The 22,553-nt window shown below is 38.4% G+C and overlaps 1 protein-coding gene across 1 annotated transcript in view; it reads right to left on the bottom strand.

Moving 5' to 3' along the window:
* PATJ (PATJ crumbs cell polarity complex component) overlaps positions 1-22,553 on the bottom strand; it is a gene marked incomplete in the record, with an annotated part of 2,990,875 nt that overhangs the window by 49,932 nt on the left and 2,918,390 nt on the right. Inside the window, 1 exon segment of the mRNA XM_044085542.1 lies at positions 16,147-16,250. Within this exon segment, the coding sequence (XP_043941477.1) occupies positions 16,147-16,250 (104 nt within the window).

The following is a 22,553-nucleotide window of genomic DNA, read 5'->3' as shown; positions in this document are numbered from 1 at the left end:
CTTTAGCCCAAATAAATGACAATTGTGCAAGATATACATAAACATATAAATATATATAACTATCTATAAAACCTTGTAGATACATAAATTCTACATATAACCTTCTTCCCTAAGTCCAAGAATAGGGCTTACAGAGATAGTACTGTTAAGCCCTGGTTGTTCAGTGGCATTAGTCCTCATCTGCCATCTTAATTCTTGTAGTTCAAGAAAATTTCCTATATAATATATTTTTTTCATTTGTGAATATGACATATGGAATCTTTTTAACAATAAGGCCAATTTCTTGTCTGAAAATAACAAATTGGAAGTGCATGAAATAAAACTGGTTAATGACATTTGTAACAACAAGGCAATCAGAGTTACGAAACCTGATAAAGGGGGTGGGTTGGCTATTATGAACACTAATGTCTATGCTGACAAAATGTTGGGCATACTATAAACTGATGTCTATTGTGAAATAAGTTTGAATGAAAAAATATATTATATAGGAAAGTTGATGTGCTATTAGAAGAGTTACTACTAAACAAGAGAAATTAGTTTAGAAGAACATTAGTTTATGGAAGTAAAATGCCCAAAAATTCCAACTATTTTTGGAATACCAAAACTTCATAAAGATATAGCCAATCCCCCCTTAGGCCAATTGTTGATGCAAAAGCATCCAAAACTTATTTTATTGCAAATTTCATAGACACACAGTTAAAATCTGTATTAAAAGACTGTGCATGGGTAGTAAAAGATTCTTGGGATTTGCTTAGGAAACTTAATAGGAAAATGTATGATGATACCTTTCTGTTCGTGACAATTGATGTAAGGGATCTGTTTTCTGTAATCCCACATGACACTGGGGTTGAGTGGTTCTATTTATCTCTTTGTAGGTATTCTAACCTTAAACATGATTGTATTAGGACCATCAGAACCCTTAGGGAATTAGTTCTAGATACAAACATTATTTGTTTTGAAGAACAGTTATTTAAACAATGTAATGGTGTGGCAATGGGGGCCATTTGTGCCCCCATATTTGCTAATATAGTTTTAGCTTTTTGGGAACTAGAATTTATTTTTAATAGTCAATATGCCCAATATTGGAAATACTATGGGAGGTATATGGATGACATGATCATTTTTATGGAATGGTAGTGAGGAAGAGCTGCAGAATTTTCTGGCTTATATAAAACAAACTACAGATTTTCTAGATTTTACATATACAATAGGGAAGGATGAGATAAACTATTTAGATATTAGTAAAGATATAGAATCAAAAGGTTTTAATATGACAATTTTGCGAAAACCAACTTATTCCAATACCCTCCTGCATTTTAACAGTTTTCATACACTTTATCAGAAAAAAATCTTTGGTGAAAGGACAAGGTGTCCATTTAGCCAGGATGGTATCTGAGTGGGATGAATTTTTACATCTAATACAAGTATTGAGGGGTATGTTGTTACAAAGGGGTTACCCCAAAATATTTTTGGATGGAATTTTACAGGAAGTGATAAATAAATGGGAGAAAGGTTTTTTCTTCCCCCTGTTAGGAAAATGAAGTTCTTTACAAATGGGGGTGCCTAAGGTAGAGACCAATGATTTTAAAAAAACTTGCTATTTTTAGGTATAACAAGCAATTTAATGGTATTAACCAGATAATTAAACATAACTGGAATCTATTTAACACCAGTCAGGACCTCCTTGAAATTGTAGGAACCACCCCAAAAATGATCTATCAGAAAGATATTACATTCAAGAATATGTCAGAGAGAACTTCTAGGAACAGCACATGTACAGTTGGAATGTATAAATGTGGGTTTTGCCTTCAGTGTAAATACATTATGGAAGGTAAGGAGATAAAAATACCTAATTATGGAAATTTTAAATATAAAAAGAAATATTGTTGTAGTAGTAGGGCAGTAGTTTATCATGCCCTCTGTGATTTATGTCCAAGTTATTACATTGGCAAGATGATTAATGCCCTTAGATCTAGAATATATCAACATTTTTATGAGATTAAAAAACAGGATCCCAAAAATACTTTGGCTGCACATATCCTTAAAAATGAGGGGCATAGTTTTAAATTTACTGTTTTATAGCAAGTGGTAATGGGGGACAGAGGTGGCCCGTTGAATGATTGTCTTGTACTACAAGAATTAAGATGGAAGATAGGACTAATGCCACTGAACAACCAGGGCTTAACAGTACTATCTCTATAAGCCCTATTCTTGGACTTAGGGCAAAAGGTTATATGTAGAATTTATGTATCTACAAGGTTTTATAGATAGTTATATATATTTATATGTTTATGTATATCTTGCCCAATTGTCATTTATTTGGGCTAAAGGCTTTAACTTTTTTTTATTTGCTTCCTTTATGCTGCTATTTATGCTGCTAGTTTATTTTTCATGGCATATACCTTTAATGTAATTGAATGGTTCATTATTAGTGAATGAGTATGGTATTTAAAGTGGGTCTGACTACTGATTTTTGTATGTGCTTGTTCATTCTGATGAAGTTTTTTATTTTAAAAGACGACAGTGCTAAATAAATATTATCTGGTGGACTCTGGTCCGCTTCTTCCTAAATTTGTTTATTATCATGTACCTTATAAACAATAACATTGGCAACCTCCAAACCCTTGACCTCACACAGTTTTTTTTATCAAAGGGAGATCATGCCTGTTAAACTTGGTTGACTTCTTTGAAACAGTCACCAAAGCCATGGACGAGGGGAAGATGGTACACACCGCCTACCTTGACCTAGCCAAAGCCTTTGACACTATTCCCCACTCAGGCACAACAGATAAACTCTCCCAGCTAGGCATCGACCTATATGTTACCAGATGAGTAGCTAACTGGCTCACTGATAGAACCCACTCAGTCAAAGTAGGAGAAGCCACCTCTATTAGTAGACCCATAATGAGTGGTGTACCCAAAGGATTGGTCTTGGGGCCTCTACAGTTTGTGATATACTTTTCTGAAGTGCAAGCCAAAACCAGTGGTCTGTGGCTGACCAAGTTTGCAGATGAATGCAAGCTGTGTGCTGTCTTAAATTTACCTAGTGATGTGAACATCCTTCAAGAGGGCCTTACCCATACTAATGAATGGTGCCAAAAGCATGGCCTCAAACTGAACGCCAAGGAATGCATCATTATCCCATTTGGATGGGAACAGAAAATACACCCCTGGGATGCCACTCATGTCTCTGCTGGACAGGGGAAACAGGTATTGAATTTGAGGGAACATGGGCAAAATTCTTGGCTAGGCTTATAAGGGCCTCCGGACCAATAGCCTAGTATCATCCTATGAACCTATAATGTCACTGAAAAAGGGTACATTGGCATTACACTTGACCCTATTTTTTTACTTTACTACATGTACAGATTTTGTAACTAATAAAATCCCTGCTCAATTAAACCTATGTTATAGGATCAGTCACTTCTTCTTATCCACTGCTAGCAGAACCAATGCCAAAATATTTTAATACCCAAATTTGAATATCACCTTCCTTTTCTTGTTATACATTCAGCCCACAAGACTCACAAAATACAGACTACTGAGGATAGAATCTGTAGATTCATTCTATTAGTGGACCCCCAGGTACACCTTTGCAATTTGCTAAAAAAATTCTAAATGGCTTTAAGTGTCTCATCATGCCACTTTTTGTCCAAGTACTCTAGTTTTACAAGGTTCTACATCATGGTCACTGCCCTCCTCTTAACAGAAGACAACACTTATAAAATCAGAAGTACACAGGCAGCAGCTTCTCTCTGGTAAGCACTCCCATTTAAAACTGCTATGAGTGAGACAGCCTTCTCTAGACTGGGACCTTCTACCTGGACCTGTCTGCATACTAACATCAACAACCTATGAACCACTGAGAGCTTCACAGATGAACTTAAAAAAATCTCTTTACAGAATCTACAGGCAACTGATACTGTGACAATGGTTAGGTAACTTAAGACCCATATCATGGTTAAAAGAATACATTTAAGAAACTTTTTTCAGCCTCAATGTGGCATTTTATATATGTATATTTCATATTCATATGGGAGTATATGTTTATATGTTAAAGGCAAGATTGCACTGCATTTTGTTCATATCTTGGCATGGCAGGAACAACAATCCAATATGCTGATGACTCAGCCTTACTTTGTACATCTCTTACTCTCCCTGAACCTCAAAACAAAGCTCAACAATCTTTCACAGCAACTGAATCCTGGCTCACAACAGCCCAACTTTTTCTAAATCAAAAAAAAAAAAAAACAACAAACTCATAGTCTTTCACCCCCCAAAATGCCACCCTCAAAACCAGACCAATTTGACAACCTTGCAGCTGACAAAACAATCACAGAAAATGTACAAGAAACTAAACTGTTAAGTGTTATTATTCACAGCAAACTGAATGTTGACCTTCATATCCAACAAAACATAAAGAAGACATATAAAAAATTAGACAAAAGCCGGTGCCTGGACCCAAAGCCACTCTTCTTGAAAAATCCAATGAAAAACCACCAAAAAGTTAAAATTCAAACACTTTAATGGCGTAAAAACAATAAAAAGTAAGCACTTTCATTTAAAACAGTGTTAAACTTCATCAGACATGGTGTTAAGCACATCTCCTCTTTACATGCCAACAGTTTACATTTAATTGGTTAACCTCCTGCTTACTGCACCACCACCAAGCCTTGTTTTAAAGTTACAGTGTTATAATTACTTATGAGTGGTATGTTAACTGTTTGTACAAAAGTATATTACTGAATGTGGGATTATAAAGCATAAACAAACCACATGTGCTGGCTCTAAACAATTTTCTCTCTCTCCAGAGCCTTTAACTTTAAAACTGGAGTAATTGAGCTACGTTCATTTATACCTGGCCAGCTGTTGGCTTGTAAATGCAATTGCCATTTTAACTCTTTTTATTTCCAAGTAAACCCCCTATGCTTTCTTGTTATTGATAATACATTGGTCTATGACCATAAACTTAAATTGATGTCCTACTTGTCACTAATGTATTTAGCTAAAGCATTATTTACGTTGTTCCTTTTGATGGCATATTCGTGCTCATAAATTCTCTGGCAAAACCAACTCCCCGTTTTGCCAATATAGAATACTGAGCATGCATCACAGACAGCAATATATACCACTGCTTTTGATTTACAATTATATTTCCCTTTTAATATATTTTATTCCTTACAATAAAGCTGTCTCCTGTTTTTATTTTGTGACACCAACTGCATGCTCCACATCTATTTACACCATGCATGCCATTGGGATTTTCTTGCTCTGTGTATCTTAATAAATCCTTGAAGTTCATTCCCTTCCGATATGCTATAGTGGGTCTTTCACCAATGTGATTCCTAACACTAGGGTCATCTAACAAATACTGTATCTTGGAGAAAAGGGAATGTTCCAAGAAATGGTAATCCACATCTTGAGATTTGGTAATGCGGGTTCCAAGATTTTAAATGATTATGTAGCATTGCTCCAGTCTGAGTAATTGTCCTGAGTGCTGGTTAGCGAGTATAGGAATTGCATTAATTAGGCTGAAAATAAGCAGAAGTGACAGCTATACAGCCCTGAGTTGTGAAACAGGATTTTGCCCTACAGAGAATTCCTAATGCTTGACTTGGATTTTTAATTGCATGCTGGATGTGCAGATCAAACTTCAGGTTTTCATCTATACTGACCCCAAAGAGACTGGTGCTAGGGACAATGTTGAAAAAATGTTGAGTGCTGCAGTTATGTTTTGGAAGAATGATATAACATAGTTTTTTGAGTTGGTCAGTGTTCCTTTGGGCAGGTGGGAATACAAGGAAACTGTGCTGTGATGGCATCCAGGTGCTCTTTGCATTACATACATCATCCTTACCCTCAATACTGCCAGGCCCAGCATTAGATAAATCTTTGCTTCAGAATGCAGTAACACAAGCAGTCTGGTGGTATGCTGGTAGTGCTATAAAACACTGCAAAGGAGAAGAACCTTAAACACCTGCATGTCAAAGCCAATGCAGAACTAGTACAAAACCTGACAACAGATCTTAAGAAGCTGAATGTACATATCTTGATAATTATCACTGTCATTTGATGATTATTAGTAAACATGACCAAATCACTTAGTGCCATTTTTTATACTGTTGAGTGGCAAGCCTTGACATGGTGCACAGTCTGTGATCCACAGCACAAGATTCCAGTGCGTCAGTAGTAGTATGACAAGGTCTCAAGAAAACTGATTTGGAGACTTCCAGGATGGCTGCACACTGATTAACAGCACAACTTCAGCTGTCCTAGTATGACAACAGAAACTGAGAAAAAAAAAAAAAAAGAGTGCCACTGAAATTTTTTTTTTTTTTGGTATAATATAGTCACTGGCTAGTAAATACACTGCCTGGATGTCAGCAAAGAAATTTGGAAAACCTGAAAGAAAATCAGCCAGAAAAGGTGAATAGAAAACACTGTCTGAGAAGGATTATGTAGTTGTTCAGCAAAAAGCAGTTCAAGCTTCAGCTTTGGTTTGAGAGATGGCTTCCAGTAATCTAGAGGAAAAAATAAAGTGTACTCACAGGTGATTAAAATAAATGAAACATTGAAGGACTATAAGCAATAAAAGGCTGGAAAAAATTAAAGAAACTTTAGCCATTCAGATGAACTAATAAAAATGCAAAAGTCAGAGGTTAATATGAAGAAAAAACTGTTTGACTATGAGGTTTCTCTAGAAGAAATGTTTAAAAAAATAGTAGCGTAAGAGGATGGAGCACACAGAGAAAAACAGAATTTTTCTGCTGTACCAGAGAAACTGGAAGGAACAGACTATTATTTTTATTAAGGCACAAAAAAGCAAATGGGCTAGTGTTCCACAGCAGAATTTGTTAATCAAAAGGGCACACTGAGTCTATGCTCCAAATCTGGCTATGAGAAAGCAGCCAAGATCTATATTAGTAAAGATGCAATCATATCAGCAGAAAGAGTTGATCCTGTCAAAACTGTGGCAGAAGGGCAAATTATTAACAATTGGAGACAGTAGAGTGTTTGTGGAAAATGATTATTCACTTTCCACCAGGCAGAAGAGAAGTAAATTTATCCCAGCAAATACTAAATGTCCAGAGATGAGGGTGAGTTTCAAGCTGCTGTATCCAGCTGTCTTCAAAGTGTTTTACCTAGAGGATTAGTCATTTTGATGCAGAACAGGCTAAAAAGAAAATAAAGTTTATACAACAAAATGTGAGTCAGCAAGCAGAAGGGGACTCCACTGCTCATTCTTCTAATGGTAAGGTTCATAGAGAGACTTTACCAGTGAAGCCTTTTCCAATGTTCCAAAGGAAAATTCTTGAAAGTCAGTAAAAAGCACAGGAGTTCACCAGAAGAATCAGCAGTACCTTGGACTTGAACCAGAATATGGGGGTAGGAGATGGAGATGAATAGGAAGAAGACCAGCAACTCTGAAGTTAGTGAATACATAGAAGACTATAAAGCACCTTATCACATTTGTGAAATATGAGTTTGCAAGAAGAAGTGATTGAAAAACATTGGACTTTGTTAAACTTCTGGGTGGACTATAAAGTTTATACCCCACTTTTTTATATCATTAATGTTTAGAAGGACACTAAAAGGGGGAAAACTAACTGTAATAAAACAATTTTTTGTTCTTATCAGTATTTATATAAATCATTTCATGATATACACTGCTTGTTATATATAGTAAAGCAGTTTTGCATAGTGTGTAGTCAGGGGTATTTTAAATGTTGGGAGAGTCTTTCAGTGACTGTTGTATGTGCTAAAGATATTAAAGTAAACAACTATTTTTAGCTGTGAGAAATATATGTTTTACAGTATACCAACAAAAATGGCTGGACAAAACAAGTTTAATGTTCATATGCTATGATCTTGGACTGCTGGGGTGTGGGTATAAAAGTACACAGATTATATGCAGAATTAGGATACTTTCTCTTTTTCGTTTACAAAGGTGAATGCCCAGATTACTACACTTGGGTTAAACTGTGTTTTTGTATGCATGTAGGCTTTACAAATAAGAGAAAATGCTGAAAGCCATAAACATGATAAGCTTCTTACAACTGCAAATATATTAGCTTGTTTGTTTTCCACTGGCAAATGTTCAGTGGAGTCCAGATGTCTGCAGATGAGGGCAGCTGTGCATTCTTTTCTGGGTGAAATTTACAAAGACGCATTATTGAGTACATTTCCATTGAGACAAGCTATCTACAGGTGCAAACAGTCTTGAAAATTATGAGTATTCTTTGCTGAGGGAAATGCAAAATTTTAAAGATACAATGGCAACCAGTTCAGTGAAAAAAAATTAAGTTTGAAATTATGGGAAGTGAATAAGAGGTAACAACCTCCCTAGCAGCCTTAACACTTTAGTGGAATTAATAGAACAGTGTACAATTTAGTTTTATTTAAAGACAGCAAGTGCACTTTTTCTTAGGACTAAAAGTTAATGCTTTCTAAAAGCATACAAGCTGTTTTTCATATCTGGGCTCATAGGTTGGTACTAGGTTATCGGCCCTAGGGCCTATACAAGCCTAGCCATAACAATTCCCTGGCTATTTCTTCTCACAATACTTACTTCTCTGGACCTCTGTCTAGCAGGGTGACTGATGTGATCCCTGGGGTGAATTTCCTATCTCCCTTCCAATAGTCAAGGTTCCTTCTGAAGAGGGCCAAAGAGGCGCTCTGCTTGACATGTATGGGCAGTCCATTCCAGAGTATGGGGAGTCTCTGGGTCAGGAACCTATCCCTCCAGCATGTTTTGTTCATTGCGATGACAAGGTTTAGATCCATGGAGCATGTGGCTCTGAGGGATTGGGATTTCTTTAAGTGTAGGATGTCCAACAGCTCTGGGTTTGACATGGCCTTGTACATTAAGCAGAGATCGCCTCTGAGTAGACGATATGCGACAGAGTATAGCTGGAGGTTTTTTTTAGACAGTCAGCATAGGGCATCTGCTTTAGGCCTGTGATTCTTTTAGTGAGGTATTTCTGCGGCCTTTCCAGTTGTTGCAGATGTCTTCAGAGGTACAAACCAAATGGGGCATTGTATTCTATAATGAGTCTAATGAGGAATGAGTACAGTGGGACAATTACCTCCTTTTTTCTGAATGAAAAGCCCTTAGTGATGAGGTGTGCCACACAAAAGTGTTTCCTGACTGTTGTGGTGATGTGGTTATTAAAGGTGAGACCACTGTCCACCTGTGTCCCTAAGTCTCTTATCACACTTTTGGTGTTTAGTGTACTGCCACTAGGGAGGGGAAGAGAGATAAGAAAAGAAAAGAAGAGACAGCAATCAATGTAAGTGGGAGCATAGGCTGCAGCATCCACTTTAGCATAGATAACCTTAATTTTAGGTTAGATAATGTCTGTAAGTGCAGCCATCAATTTGGGGTAATTGTTCACTTCTGGAAGGTTAAACTTCATGTTTTGAAGGTGTAGATAGTTTTTGTGTTTGTTCCAAGTTAATAGGAAATGGGGTATTTTGTATTTAGTTTACTTTTTTTTTTTTTGGGGGGGGGGGGGGCTTTCATTAAAATAAAAAGTCTTGAAAATGTGACATAGGTTCAAATGGAAAAAAGAAGAAACAACTGTATACAAGATCACTCTGCCAAACATTAGTATATGCATGTAACTCAAAAGCTGGAAATACACATTAAAAAAAAAATGTCATTTATAACAGGTGGGAACAACAGCTTTTTATCATGATGGCTATGCTGTCCATATTATCCTGGAACATGAATGGCCTTACTGATATAGATGAAAATGAATGAATGTTGAATTATATTGAGACATGCAGAGCACAAATAGCAATGCTGCAAGAGACATGTTTGGAGAGAAATGAACATGTGAATCTGACAAAGACATGATTTCAGGATGGATATTCAGCAGAATATCTCGATTCTCAGCTAAAGCGTCTTCTGTGTGGAGACATGCGTGAATGGGCATACCTTCATTGAAGGTTGTGTGTCAGAGCTGGCAACTCTGTACGTAAAAATCTACTGCCAATCATTAGCGGACCGGAGTTCTGCTGTGGCGACCCCTAACCGGGAAATGCCGAAAGATACAACAACAACATTCAGCAGAATATCAGGGACAAAGGTAAACTGGATTTATAGTCATAGATGAGAAAAAAAGACAAAAATGGTAGATTTGTGGTAGTTAGGGCTATTTGGCAAGGGAGGAGGACTACAATGGAGTTTATTCATATTCCACCAAAAACTGCTATTATGGAGCTTAAGAAATTTTTGAGAGAAATAATTAGCTTTTGGCAGAGATTATTTTATAGGTGGGGATTGGAATATGATTTGCAATACTGAGGATGTATCAAGGGGACCAAGATGGGACAATATAACAAAAGAGAGTAGATTTCTGAAGAAATTTATGAAAATATTTGGTATGGAAGATGTGAATTCAGAAACAGGAACTCTGACAGAATTTGCATGTTATTCTTCAAGGTACAATAACTACACTAGACTAAATGGAAATTGTATTTCACAGGAATATGTGCATTTAATTGAAAGCTTCAACAACATCCTATAATTCCTGATCATGCAGCAAAAACTAAGATAAAAATGCAGGGTAATGAAATAAAAATAAGACACCAGTGCTTTCTCACCAACTTGCCACAAACAGAGGAATTTAAGGAATGGGTAGTGGAAATTATTTGAGTGTTATTAGAGAATATAGAAATAGGTTCATAAGTTATAGTTAATGACTGGAATAAAATGAAAATGAAGTTTAAAAATAGGGTTGAGTAAAAAAGAAAGAGATATGGTTAATAAGTAATAGAAATTACTTAAAGGGGCTGACAAGGGTTAAAGTATTGCAGAATAAGGGTAAACGCAGAGAACAAGAGGAGGGTGAAAATGCAGAGTGCTAAAGAAAAAATAAAGGAGTATCTGGATAACAAGCATGAGTTTGGAAAGATTGCAATTAAGCAACTATTTTGATAACAACCCCAGAGCACAAAAACTTTTAGCACAATGCCTTAATCAACAGAACACTGAAAAGGTTGTTACCAAACTTAGGGAACCTGAATGAAAGAAACACTGGAACCACCACGAAATAAAACAACAACTGATTTAATTAGTAAAAGAAACGAGCACTTTCACGCACATCAAACGTGCGCTTCATCAGGTTACTAAACTTAGGGAACCTATAACAAGAAAAATAACCACAGATCCTGCAGAAGTTTTAGAGATATTCTGGAAATTTTAGGAAAATGTTTACAAAGCAGAGAAATGTGGAACTCAAGAAAGACTACAAATGGAGGTATTTATGGAAGACTTAAGTTATGCAAAGGTAGATGAGGCTCAACAACTAGCAGTTAAGATTAGAGGTTATAAAAACAGTGATGTATAATTAATTCTCAGGAAAGTCTCCAGGAACAGATGGTATTCCTATGGAAACTTGGAAATTAGGAGGGAAAAGAGCGATAAATATCTGGAAGATTTTGTTTAAAAGTACTGTAAAAGGAAAGAAAGCACCAACATCTTAGACGAAAGCGGTGGTGGCTGTGTTACCTAAAGGTGGCAAAGACCCTTTAGACCCAGCTTCATATAGATCCATAAGTGTTTATATCTGTACTAGTTAAAAGAATGGCAAAGGTGTTGCCAGAATCAATAGATATGGCCCAATATGGTTTTGTGATGGGGAAGCAAATACTGACAACATTACTACAACAATGATGATTTGGAGGGAAGCAGGATGTAAGAAAATACATCTGTTGTTGGTGGGTCTTGATGCAGAGAAAGCATTTGACAGAGTAAGCTGGGACTTTATGAGTTTGGGCATTGGAAGCATTTGCATTCCCTGATACAATAATAAGGTTATTTAGATAGATATATGAAGGATCAGAGGCAAGAATTAAAGTTTGAGGATTCCTCTTAGATAAGAACAACCAGGCAGGGGTGTCCTCTTTGCCCTTTGTTATTTACTTTATATTTAGAGCTATTGGCAAAGAAAATAAGGGACTCAGAAATAAAAGGATATAATTGATACGGTAATCAAGAAAAGATGGCTTTATTTACATATTATTTTGTACCAGATAGATACAGAAAAGGACGTTTCAGTGTTGTGGAATATTATGAGACAGTTTCAAGTATTTTCAGGATATAAAATTAATGAAGATAAAACAAAGGCTATAGCTGTAAATTATGTACCCACATATGAATTGCATCAGCAATACCCATATTTATGAGGACATGATAAGGTGAAGTATTTAGGAATATGGATTAAAATGACTTCTGTTATGGCAGCTAAGGATATGCGGGAAGAGACTAAACAAAAGATAATACAAAAATTGAAGAACTTGAAAGTCTTACTTATGGATATGGATAGTAAAATACAAGCAGCAGAATTATTTTAGTCCCTTAAGTCTTGTAAACAGGTAAGGCATATTTTTATCAACCTGATGAGAAGCTGTGGACAATAATTAATACAGAATTGAATGAACTTATCCGCGAGTGAAAGAGGGCAAGACTTAAGTGGGATAAGTTGATCTTTACCTGATTTGAAGGGATATTTTAGAGCTACATAGTTAAGGATCATATATATAACAGAAGCAGAATGTTATAATTTAAAATAAAAAGGTATTGACAAAGCAAGGGGGAAGTTCAAGAAATAGAGAGATTGGAATTTTGGATGCAGATCCTTGAGGAGAATAATAACAACCATACAGAATATTACATTCATAAAACAGAAGAAGGTATTCTAAGAATTAATCCAATACAAGAATGGAGAAAGGAGATTTTTGCCAATAGGGATGACTGCAAGTAGGGGTACAGACAAGAGGGGGCTGGAATTTACCAGTGAAACCTAGCAAAGAAACCAAGATATTGGGAGCAAATAACTCAAACAGGAAAGGTAACAGAGTGGGATGAGGCCAAGAAGACATTTGGATTGCAGGCTGGAGACTGCCTTCCCTACCAGGCTTTGATCTCACAGTGCAGGCAAAAAGAAATGGTTAGGGAGATTTTAAGTGAAAGACCTGCTCTGGTACAGTTTTTAGTTCACAATAGAACAGAAGCACAATAGAAGTATGGCTCTCAAGTGTGCAACCAAGTCCAGAAGGTTTAGGATCCTTGAGTGGAAGTGTTTGCATAGGTATTTTTATACCTCAAGCAGATTTCAAAGAATTTTTCCTTGATGGAGAAGAAAGAGGTAAATGGTAACATATGTGCTGTGAGTGTAATGGGTTGGCAGATTTTAAAAAAATCCCTATAGAATACTCTTAAAAATACTGGGTGAGCAAATGGCTGTAAGCAAGGAATGATTCTTTTAATCTGGCATTCAGGATCTGAACTGCCTAGAGACAGTAAGGCCTTATTAAGTTTAACTATGTTGGATGCCAAAAAAGCAATTACTAGAAAATGGAAATCAAAGTCTACACCAACTGTATTTGAAGTATTAAATATTATAAAAGTGATAAAAAAAATGGATCCTTAGAAAAGAGAAGGCGCAAATTACATAGAAGTAAATGGAAATTGTGTGAATGATATATGCACAACAATGCTCAAGGGCGGAGGAGGAGGAGTGAGGTTGAAAGGAAGGAAGGAATTTAGCGATTTTGTAATGCTTGGCTAATGGCAGTAGCAAAGAAAATATATGTGATGGTATGTTGTATTAACATGCAACATTTTTAAAATGGTCTGTTTCCTTTTCTGTTAATGTATGTCTGTCAATGTCTTAAGTGACAATTTAGTAAAGGTGTTAAAAAAAGGATAAAAAAAGAAAACTGATTTGGGCAGTCCTGCAACATTTTAAAGTCCCAGAAACATTGGCAGAATTAGTGCAGGCTAGCTGCCCGGCAGTGTAAACCCTGGCTCTAGATAATTGCCACTGTTGAAATGGCACCCTATCCCCATGTGCAAAACATGGGAAAAAGGGGTTGTGGATGGATGGATGGATAGACAGACAGACATGCAAGGACCCAATTAGATAAATATGAACAGTGTTTGGACTCAGACAGGGGTCCCCAGTTGTAGTAGGTGTGCATCAGGATTCAGCTCTGAGCCCACTGATGCTCATACTTGTGATGGACTACATTAGCAAACAGGTTGGAGGGAGAGATCAACAAAGTTGCTGTATGCAGGCAATGTGGCATTACAGGCATAGACTGAAAAGAACTTCAACAAAGTAAAGGGAAACAAAATGCAAAACTGACGGCAAATGGGATGAAACTGAGTACAGAAAAGATGGTTGCAATGACAGCAAAAGGAGGAATCAGAAGAAGCTAAAAATGAGATGGAAGGGAAACCAGTTGAGAAGAAGGGAAGTCTGAATGAGGAGATCAATGCAAGATTTAGAGAGGCTGCCAAAGAAGCTGAAAAGTAAGATGTACAAAACAGAGGTGCAACCAGTACTCATGTAGGATACAAAAACCTGGGCAGTGAAGGCAAAAGTGGTGACGGAGATGAAATGCAGAGATGGGTGTTAGGACGCAGACTGTGGAACAGATGAAGAAATGATGACATCAGAGTAGATGCCCACATAGCTCCAACTTTAGAGAAGGTAAAAGAGAACAGATTACGGTGGTTCTGGTACATGTGCAGGAAAGCAAAAGACAATCTGGTGAAGAAGATTTGGAACAGACAGGAAAAAGGCAAGATGAAACAAGGGCATCCAGCAATGAGATGAATGTATTGTGTGAAAAAAGACCTGCTGCAGTCAGGCAAGACTGTTGAAGAAGATAGGAGAGTGGCACTAACTGACAGAGATGGTGACAGTTAACATGACACCCTGACCCCAAGTGGAACATGAGAAAAGGGGGTTGATGATGATTTGCTGATTATATTAGGAATGTTCTAATATTAATAACCCAACAGGACTCTGCCTGCACTCTGAATCAATGTGTAGGGCAATAAAGTTACACCATCTGAGACACTGGGACAGTTAGTGTGATGATAAACTGATAATAAACATTAGTTCTCTGAGCAGCAGAAATACAGAATACATCTATAAGTCTGACATAGATCTCCCAGTTTCTTATGCCTCCATGCAGTAACAGACGGTGATGTTTACTCAGACAAACCTCATATCTGTCTGTTTGTCCATCTATCTCCTTATTACAACTTGAGGTTTAGGTTAGATGAAAGCCTGACAAGCTCCCTCGTGTGTAATATATACAAAGCATTTTGAAGGGTATCACTGGCTACTGTGCTTTGCTGGATGTACAAGAGTGCCTTCTCAATGAAGGTGCTCACTCTGCAGTTAACAGAGAGTTAATGCTGGTTTGGTACCCCATGGACAAGTTTAACATGCAATTCACTGTTCATAATATGGCAGGGAAAAAAAGAAACAATAAGCACAAGTCAGTTGAAGCTGCAGCTCATCAAATCCCCTAAAAAATTATTTTTTTTCATGGTGACAAGCCCCCTGAATGCCCATGTGAAGACAAAAATGTAGTAACTCCATACTCAATGTAGTAACTCCATACTCAACCAACACTGAAGAAAAAAAAAGACAATCACACAAAAGGAATCATCACTTATGTGCAAACAGAAACCACACTAGCAGCAATTTCATACAAAGAGCAAATGGGATGCTGAATTTATTGAGTCCGAGTCTCATCTGCTATACACATAATGCAGCTTATGATAACACAAAATGCTCAGAGTATTAGAACTGAAGCAATGCAGTGTCCCCTGACATCTGAGTGGAAAAATAGACCCGCACACAATTTAAGTCGCAAGTGCCAAATCATACTTTGTTAAGGACTGTAATCTACTTGGTAAAATTTCCAACAAGAAATTATTACAGAATTTAATTTATTACTGTATGATCCCAAGATGTTTGTCATATTTCAAATAATCATATGATAAAATATATGTATTTCAGCATCAAAACAAGCTTTCATAACTATATAAGAATCTATAGTTCTTCAATATATTCAGCACAGTTTTTAACATGAATATCTAAATGACAGAATCTTCTGCCCTACAAAATAACTCTGCTGTACTGAAGGCATCTGTAACAAGTAATGCATGCTTACCTGCAAACCTGGGACAAAGCAATATTACTGTGACATAAGGAAAACTGGCTAAAATGATATGACAGCAATAAGATTTAAAAGAAACATGACAGTAACCAAATATAACAGGTGTAAAAAATTTTTGTGCGCCAGTATATAAAAGGATTAAAGGTATATACGTACTCTGGATCATCGGACTGTATATCTGATATTGGGTTCAGGTTAGGAGTAGATGACTTGCTTTCCAGTTGACTAGCTATGGCACTGATGTTGGTATCAGCTACAACCTAAAGAAAGCAGCCAAAAACAAATAGGATTAACTATGTCTCAGATTTAAGTAACTTTGGATACTGTCAACATATCTGCAATTAAAAATATAAGCTAAAGCATGGCTGCATACTTTACATCATCATACACTAAGGCAGTGGCAAACTTTCTGTGCCAAAAAATAAATGTAGAAATTTTAAAACAGCATTAAAGCAATCTAATAGCTACAGTATCCCTCCTAATTCCAAGCTTGTTTTCTCTGCTCTTGTAAGTTCTCTGTTTTATGACATTACCATGGAGAATGCCAGGATGTACCATATGTAGATCTTTGCAGCATAGTTAAAAGGTAACATCAAATCAATTTATGGAAAGAAAAAATGAAAGTTGCACTCACTAAAACAGAAAGTATGCAAAAATGTTATAAAAACAAGCCTGAGGTTAGCATGAGGCATTTCCTCTGGTATTTCTAAGAAACATGTCTTACTCTGTAACAAAATAATAGTAAAATTTATGAAAACATAGTGGCACATCCATACAACAAATTTTCAAGAGACTATCTGATTAATAGTTTTAATAGTTTTTCAACCCATGTTATAAAACCATCTGCCTATCAAACAATTCAAAGTAATTTACTGGTAAGCCATATGTGTTGCTGCCTCAGAATATAGGGCCTGGAACTCTAAAAATGCAGAATAAATGTTTTAGTTCAAATACTTGTACGTTCCAGATAAGGTGAAGAACTTGACAGTTTTCTACTACTTAAGTATAAGGTATCAAGGAGATTACAATATTAGGAAAGAGACCCTTAAATGTTAACTGTTACATACCATGGCAGATAAGAGTCTGAATGCATTTTTTAGAAGCACAACTTTACCCAAGCAGGAATTCATAGAATTTACAAAGCAGTACACAGACCATAATCACCATTTCAATACGAGATCTAATAGGGTACCTCCTGCCTTCAGGAATGCAAAACAAGTCAGGCCTAGGATGAGTTGATGTGTATCCACCAGTAGTCAAGATTTGCCTTAAAGGAAGTGAGGGCATCACTCTGCTTTACATGTAATGGAAGATTACTCCAGAGACTGAGGAAGGGTTAATACTTTTGTCCCTCTAGTGTTTCTTACTTGTTGACAGAGATTCAAGTACTTGTAGAGCCACCTGCTTTTTGGAGGTACAAGAGATCAAGTAGGGCTGTGTCATTAATAGCACAGAACACTACACCTAAATCTACAAGCAGGAGTCTATAAGAGAGATTATATGGCAAGAGCTTCAAGCCGGTGCTGGTAGCTGATGGGCGCTAGCCCAGTGATCTTTTTATTTAGGAAAGTACAGTTTTGTACCTACCATAAATGTAGATGTTCGAGTGTTCACACTGCTGCAGTCATCACACACGGGTTGAATCTCAAAGCTAAGGCTGGGCGGTTGGTACTAAACAGGGTTTGGAGAAGCTAGTAGGCCCTGCAAAACTGCAGTGGCAAAGCCAGCTCTGGTTTTTGAGTATAGAGGTAAGTGGTAGTGCTTGGTGAAGGTGTGCACTGAACTCCAAGTTGCAGCTTCCAAAATATCCTTGGTTGGTACCCCTCTGAGGAAGGCTGCTGATGTTGCTGTAGCCCTGGTGGAATGAGGCCTAATGTTACCAGGTACAGGTTTCCCATGGTACGTGTAGCAGAAACGGATACAATGTCCTATCCATTTTGAAATGGTCTGTTTTGATATAGGCTTTCTTTGAGATCCTGCAGCATAGGATACAAAGAGATGATCAGATTTTCTGAAAACCCTTGTTTTATCCAAGTAGAAACGTAATTGCCTGTGAATGTCCAAAGAGTGTAGGAGCCTTTCCCCTTTATTCTGGGGGTTTGGATAAAAGGTGGGTAAATGAATGGTTTGGTTTAGAGCCACACTGGATACTACCTTTGGCATAAAGGAAGGGTTAGTTTGTAAAGAGACTCTGTCTTGATGAAAAATGATGAAAGGCTCCACTGCCATTAGGGCCTGTAGCTCTGAGACTCTTCGTGCTGAAGTTATTGCTAGCAGCAGGGCAGTTTTCCATGATAAAAATTGTAAATCAGCTGAAAAAGCTGGCTCGAAGGGCGGTAGTGTAAGTTTTTCCAAAACAAAATTGAGGTCCCAAGTTGGTGTTTGGTGCTCTTCGGGGAGGTCTTATGTTCTTAGCCCCTCTGAGGTACCGTCTTAATAATGGATGTGAAAAAATAGGAGGATCCGTGTTGTAATGAGCTGAAATAGCTGAAGCGTGGATCTTTATAGATGAAAAGGAAAGGCCTTTGTGCAACATCTCAGTTAAATATTGCAGAATCTGAGGAATATTTGGGACAAGAGGATTTTGGCCTTTAGCCTGGTTCCAGGCACAGAATCTTTTCCATTTGTCTGAGTAGGTTTTCCTGGTGCTGGGTCTCCTGGCCTCTGGAGTGACATCCATAACAGCTGTAGAGAGAAGTGTTGACTGGTTGTTTAGATAATCTGCCATGCAGCCAGATTTAGTGTCTTGAGCTGGCTGTGTAGAATCTGATTGTTTTGCTGAGTCAGCAGGTGAGGAATATGAGGTAAAATCCATGGTGGGCCTTGAGCCATGTTCCTTAATATTGGATACCAGTGTTGGGGTGGCCAGTCTGGAGCAATGAGTATCATTTGTGGCCTCTCTAATCTGGCTTTTAGCAGCACCTTTGCCAGAAGAGGCAGTGGAGGAAAGGCATACACTGTTAGTGTTTTCCAACTGAATGAGAGGGCGTCCACTTTCCAAGCTAGTGTGCGGTATGTCCTTGTGCAAAACTTTTGCAGTTGGTAGTTTTGGGGGGAGGCAAACAGATCTATGTCTGGGCTCCCCCATTTTTGAGTTATCATTGTGAATACTTGTGGGTCTAGTTTCCACTCGTGAGGATCCATGATATTTCTGCTTAGTTTGAATGCCAATGTATTTTCCTTTCCTGGCAGGAATTGTGCTTGTAGTTGAACTTGGTAGGTCAGTGCTGTGTTCCACAAGGTCATTGCTTGCCTGCATAGGGGGTAGGAATGTGTGCCCCCTTGTTTGTTTATGTACCACATCACTGTGGTGTTGTCTGTCTTTATTAGAAGTTGTCCTGGATGTAGGAGGTCCTTGAAAGCTGTTAGGGCATTTTGTACAGCTAGCATCTCTTTTCGATTGATGTGGAGATGCATTTGATCTGCAGACCATTTGCCCTGAATACACTGTCCTGCCATGTGTGCTCCCCAGGCGAGCTGTGGGCAAGATGAAAGGCTGACCCTTGTTGAGGTGACATGCCTGAGCCCACCATAGAAACTCCTGTTGAAGGCAGGGAATTAGTGGTATTATTGTTTCCAAGCTGTGGCTGTGTTGAGTCCATACGCTTTTCAGGTACAATTGTAATTTCCTCATGTGCAGTTTGGCATATGGTATTAGTAGTATGCAAGATGCCATGAATCCCAAGGCCTGCAGAATTTTTCTTGCAGGGAGATGGGTCTTTGTTGCCATCATTTTGAAGTATTGAGTCAGTTGTCCTTGCTTGTCTGGCGTGAGATAAGCCATCTGGGCCATTGTATTTAAGCTGGCACCCAGGAATATTATGTCTTGTGAGGGCACTAGTTTTGACTTCTTTTCGTTTACTGTGTACCCTAGGCAACTTAGTAGGTTTTTTACAAACGCCAGATGTTTTAAAAGAATGTTCTTGCTGTCTGCTTGAATAAGGCAGTCGTCCAGGTATGGATATATTTGGATTCCTCTTTGTCTGCAGTATGCAATTACTGGTGCCAGGCATTTTGTGAAGACCCTGGAAGCAGTAGATAAGCCAAAGGGTAATGTAGAGAATTGGTAATGAGTTGTACCTGCTATAAATCGGAGGTATCTTCAGCAATTTTGTCTGATAGGGACATGCTGGTATGTTTCCTTGAGGTCCAACGTTACTAGCCAAGCCTTCTTGCCCAGCATGGGAAGAAGTTGCTATAGTGTGAGCATCTTGAATTTGGGTACTTTCAGGTATGTGCTTAGAATTGAAAGGTCCAGAATGGGTCTACAGGCTTTGTCCTTTCGGGGAACCAGAAAGAGTCTTGAGTAAAATCCTTGTCCTTGCTCCTGTGTAGGAACCTGCTGAATGGCTCTCATGTCCATGAGTGCTGTAATTTGTCTTTGAGCCTCTGCCCGTTGATTTGATGGCAGGTTTGGCATTCCTTTTATTCTTGGTAAAGTGTGAAAGTGGAACCTGTATCCTTGAGTTACAATATTTAGGACCCATTTGTCTTTTGTGATGATGTGCCAATTGTCTGCAAAAAGTGCAAGTTTTCCTCCCAAGGGAGCTGCCAAGAGTGATTTGCTTGGCAGTCTGAGGGGTAAGTCATTGCGATTGTCTTCTGATAGTTTGAGACCTGTCATCTCCTCCTTTCTGGGTTGTGGCACCCCATTGTCGGGGCTTGCAAGAGCCTTGTGGCTGACCTCTGCCCTTTGGGCATCTGTATTTGCCCCTCTGGAGTCTGTCAGAAGTTGGAAAGGACCAGTTTTTGGTTGGCCAATTTCTGCTGAAACAAGAGGGTTGGACCTGTAAAAAATCCTTGACCGTCTGCATAGATTTTGCCTTATCCTCCATTTTCTTTAAAACCTCTTCTGCTTTCACACCAAATAAAACATCCTGCTGTAAGGGTGCATCCAATAACTTTGCTTTAACATGATCAGGTAAAGTTTGTTCTTTTAACTAAGCATGCCTACGAATAACAGACCCAGTTACAGCTGCTCTGCAAGAAGCTTCCAATGAATCAAATCCACATTGCAAAGTATGTTTTCCCACTTGTTCTGCTGCATGCAACAAATCTTGCATTTCCTTGTAATCAGGCTGCTCTGTATGTGTGCTCATTTTTTGTTTTAATTGAGACATCAAATATTGTTGATATTTCAGCATGTGAAACTAGCAATTTAAGGCCCTCACAGCTAGAGTAGCTGAGGTATATACTTTCTTTCCCCATCTGTCTAGTGCTCTAGAATCCCTTTCAGAAGGTACAGGATTTTTAGCCATAGACAGCCTTAACCCCTTTGGGACCCTGGGAAATGGTTTCTGGATCAGCAACAGGGCTTTTATATAGGAATTTATGTGAGTCAGGGACTCTGTAGTATCTGTCTGGTTTGGCTGGTGCAGAAGGTAATGAATCTGGGTTAAGGCTAGATTCTGAATAAACATCATCCACAATGTCTAACACAGGTGGAATAGCAAGGGGTCTGTGTTGGGGTAGTAAGAGGAACTCTCAGAGCCTTTTCTTAGAATCAGAGTAATCCTGGCCTTCCCAGTGGAAATGTTCCCTCATGGTATGTAAAGTTTCCCCAAAAGAGTAGTCTTCTGGGGGAGATGCTGAAGGAATAGACTCTTCAGCATCAGAGTCTTCATAAGGGGGAAAAGAGTATTCCTGTTCCTCAGAAGAATCTGAGGTAATGGAAACCTGGTTAGAGGAAGCGTAGTCCTCCTCCTGTCTAGGCCTTTTGTCAGGTGGGGATGGGAACCCCTGATTAGGGTAATTAAGTCTTCGGCCATCTTAAGCATCTGTTTCTTAGGCATGGGGCCTTGCACTGGAGACTGCTGTACAGGCTTCCTTACTTTTAATGGAGTTTTCAGTTTTGCAAAGGATTTAATAGTAAGTGTAGTCGGTCTGATGATACCTTCAGCAAATGACGGCCTTTCAACTGCACCGGAATCCCCATCAGCCATGGAGTCAGAAGGGCCTAAAGATAAAGGCTCTGGAGGCCCTGCAATCTCTGCTTGGGAGTCGGATGCAGGCTGGGGTTCTAAATCAGCGGTCGTCAGGGGCTGCGTAGGCACCTCACTGAAAACCAGAGAACCGGCGACTGGCCTAGCAGAGGCCTCGGTGTCTGGTTTGGGTCTCGGCTGCCTGTCCTTATCTTTGCGCTTTTTATGCATCCCGGTCATCGGTTGCTCCGACGGCATGGTATAATTAAATTTTCTACCAAAATAATGTCAGGCGAAATCAAACCGATGTTTAATAGTTTGTTTGTTAAACCTAGCACAAAACAGACAACCTGTGACGTCGTTGTCTGGGCCTAGGCAAGGGATACAATAAGAATGAAAATCCTTACGAGGTATTTGCTTCCCACAAGAAATGCAATTATTAACTTTGTCTGACATCGGACTGAGGCAAGAAAAGGTTCCCCAACGGGGTACTTAGCTTTATTGAAGACTTCGGTCTGAAATTCGATTTGAAAATCTCAGGAGTCGGCCGACCAGCACTTGCAAACTGCTTCTGCTTCGGGCACCGCGCGGCAAGAAAGACTGAAGAAAATGGCGTTGGCTACCTATTTTATACCCCTGTCG

This window comes from Protopterus annectens, chromosome 10.part0 (assembly GCF_019279795.1).
Source record: "Protopterus annectens isolate FY-2018-M chromosome 10.part0, PAN1.0, whole genome shotgun sequence".
Classification (NCBI taxonomy): domain Eukaryota; kingdom Metazoa; phylum Chordata; order Ceratodontiformes; family Protopteridae; genus Protopterus; species Protopterus annectens.
The sequence above is the reverse complement of the archived record's forward strand: the minus strand, read 5'-3'. Positions and strand labels throughout refer to the sequence as shown.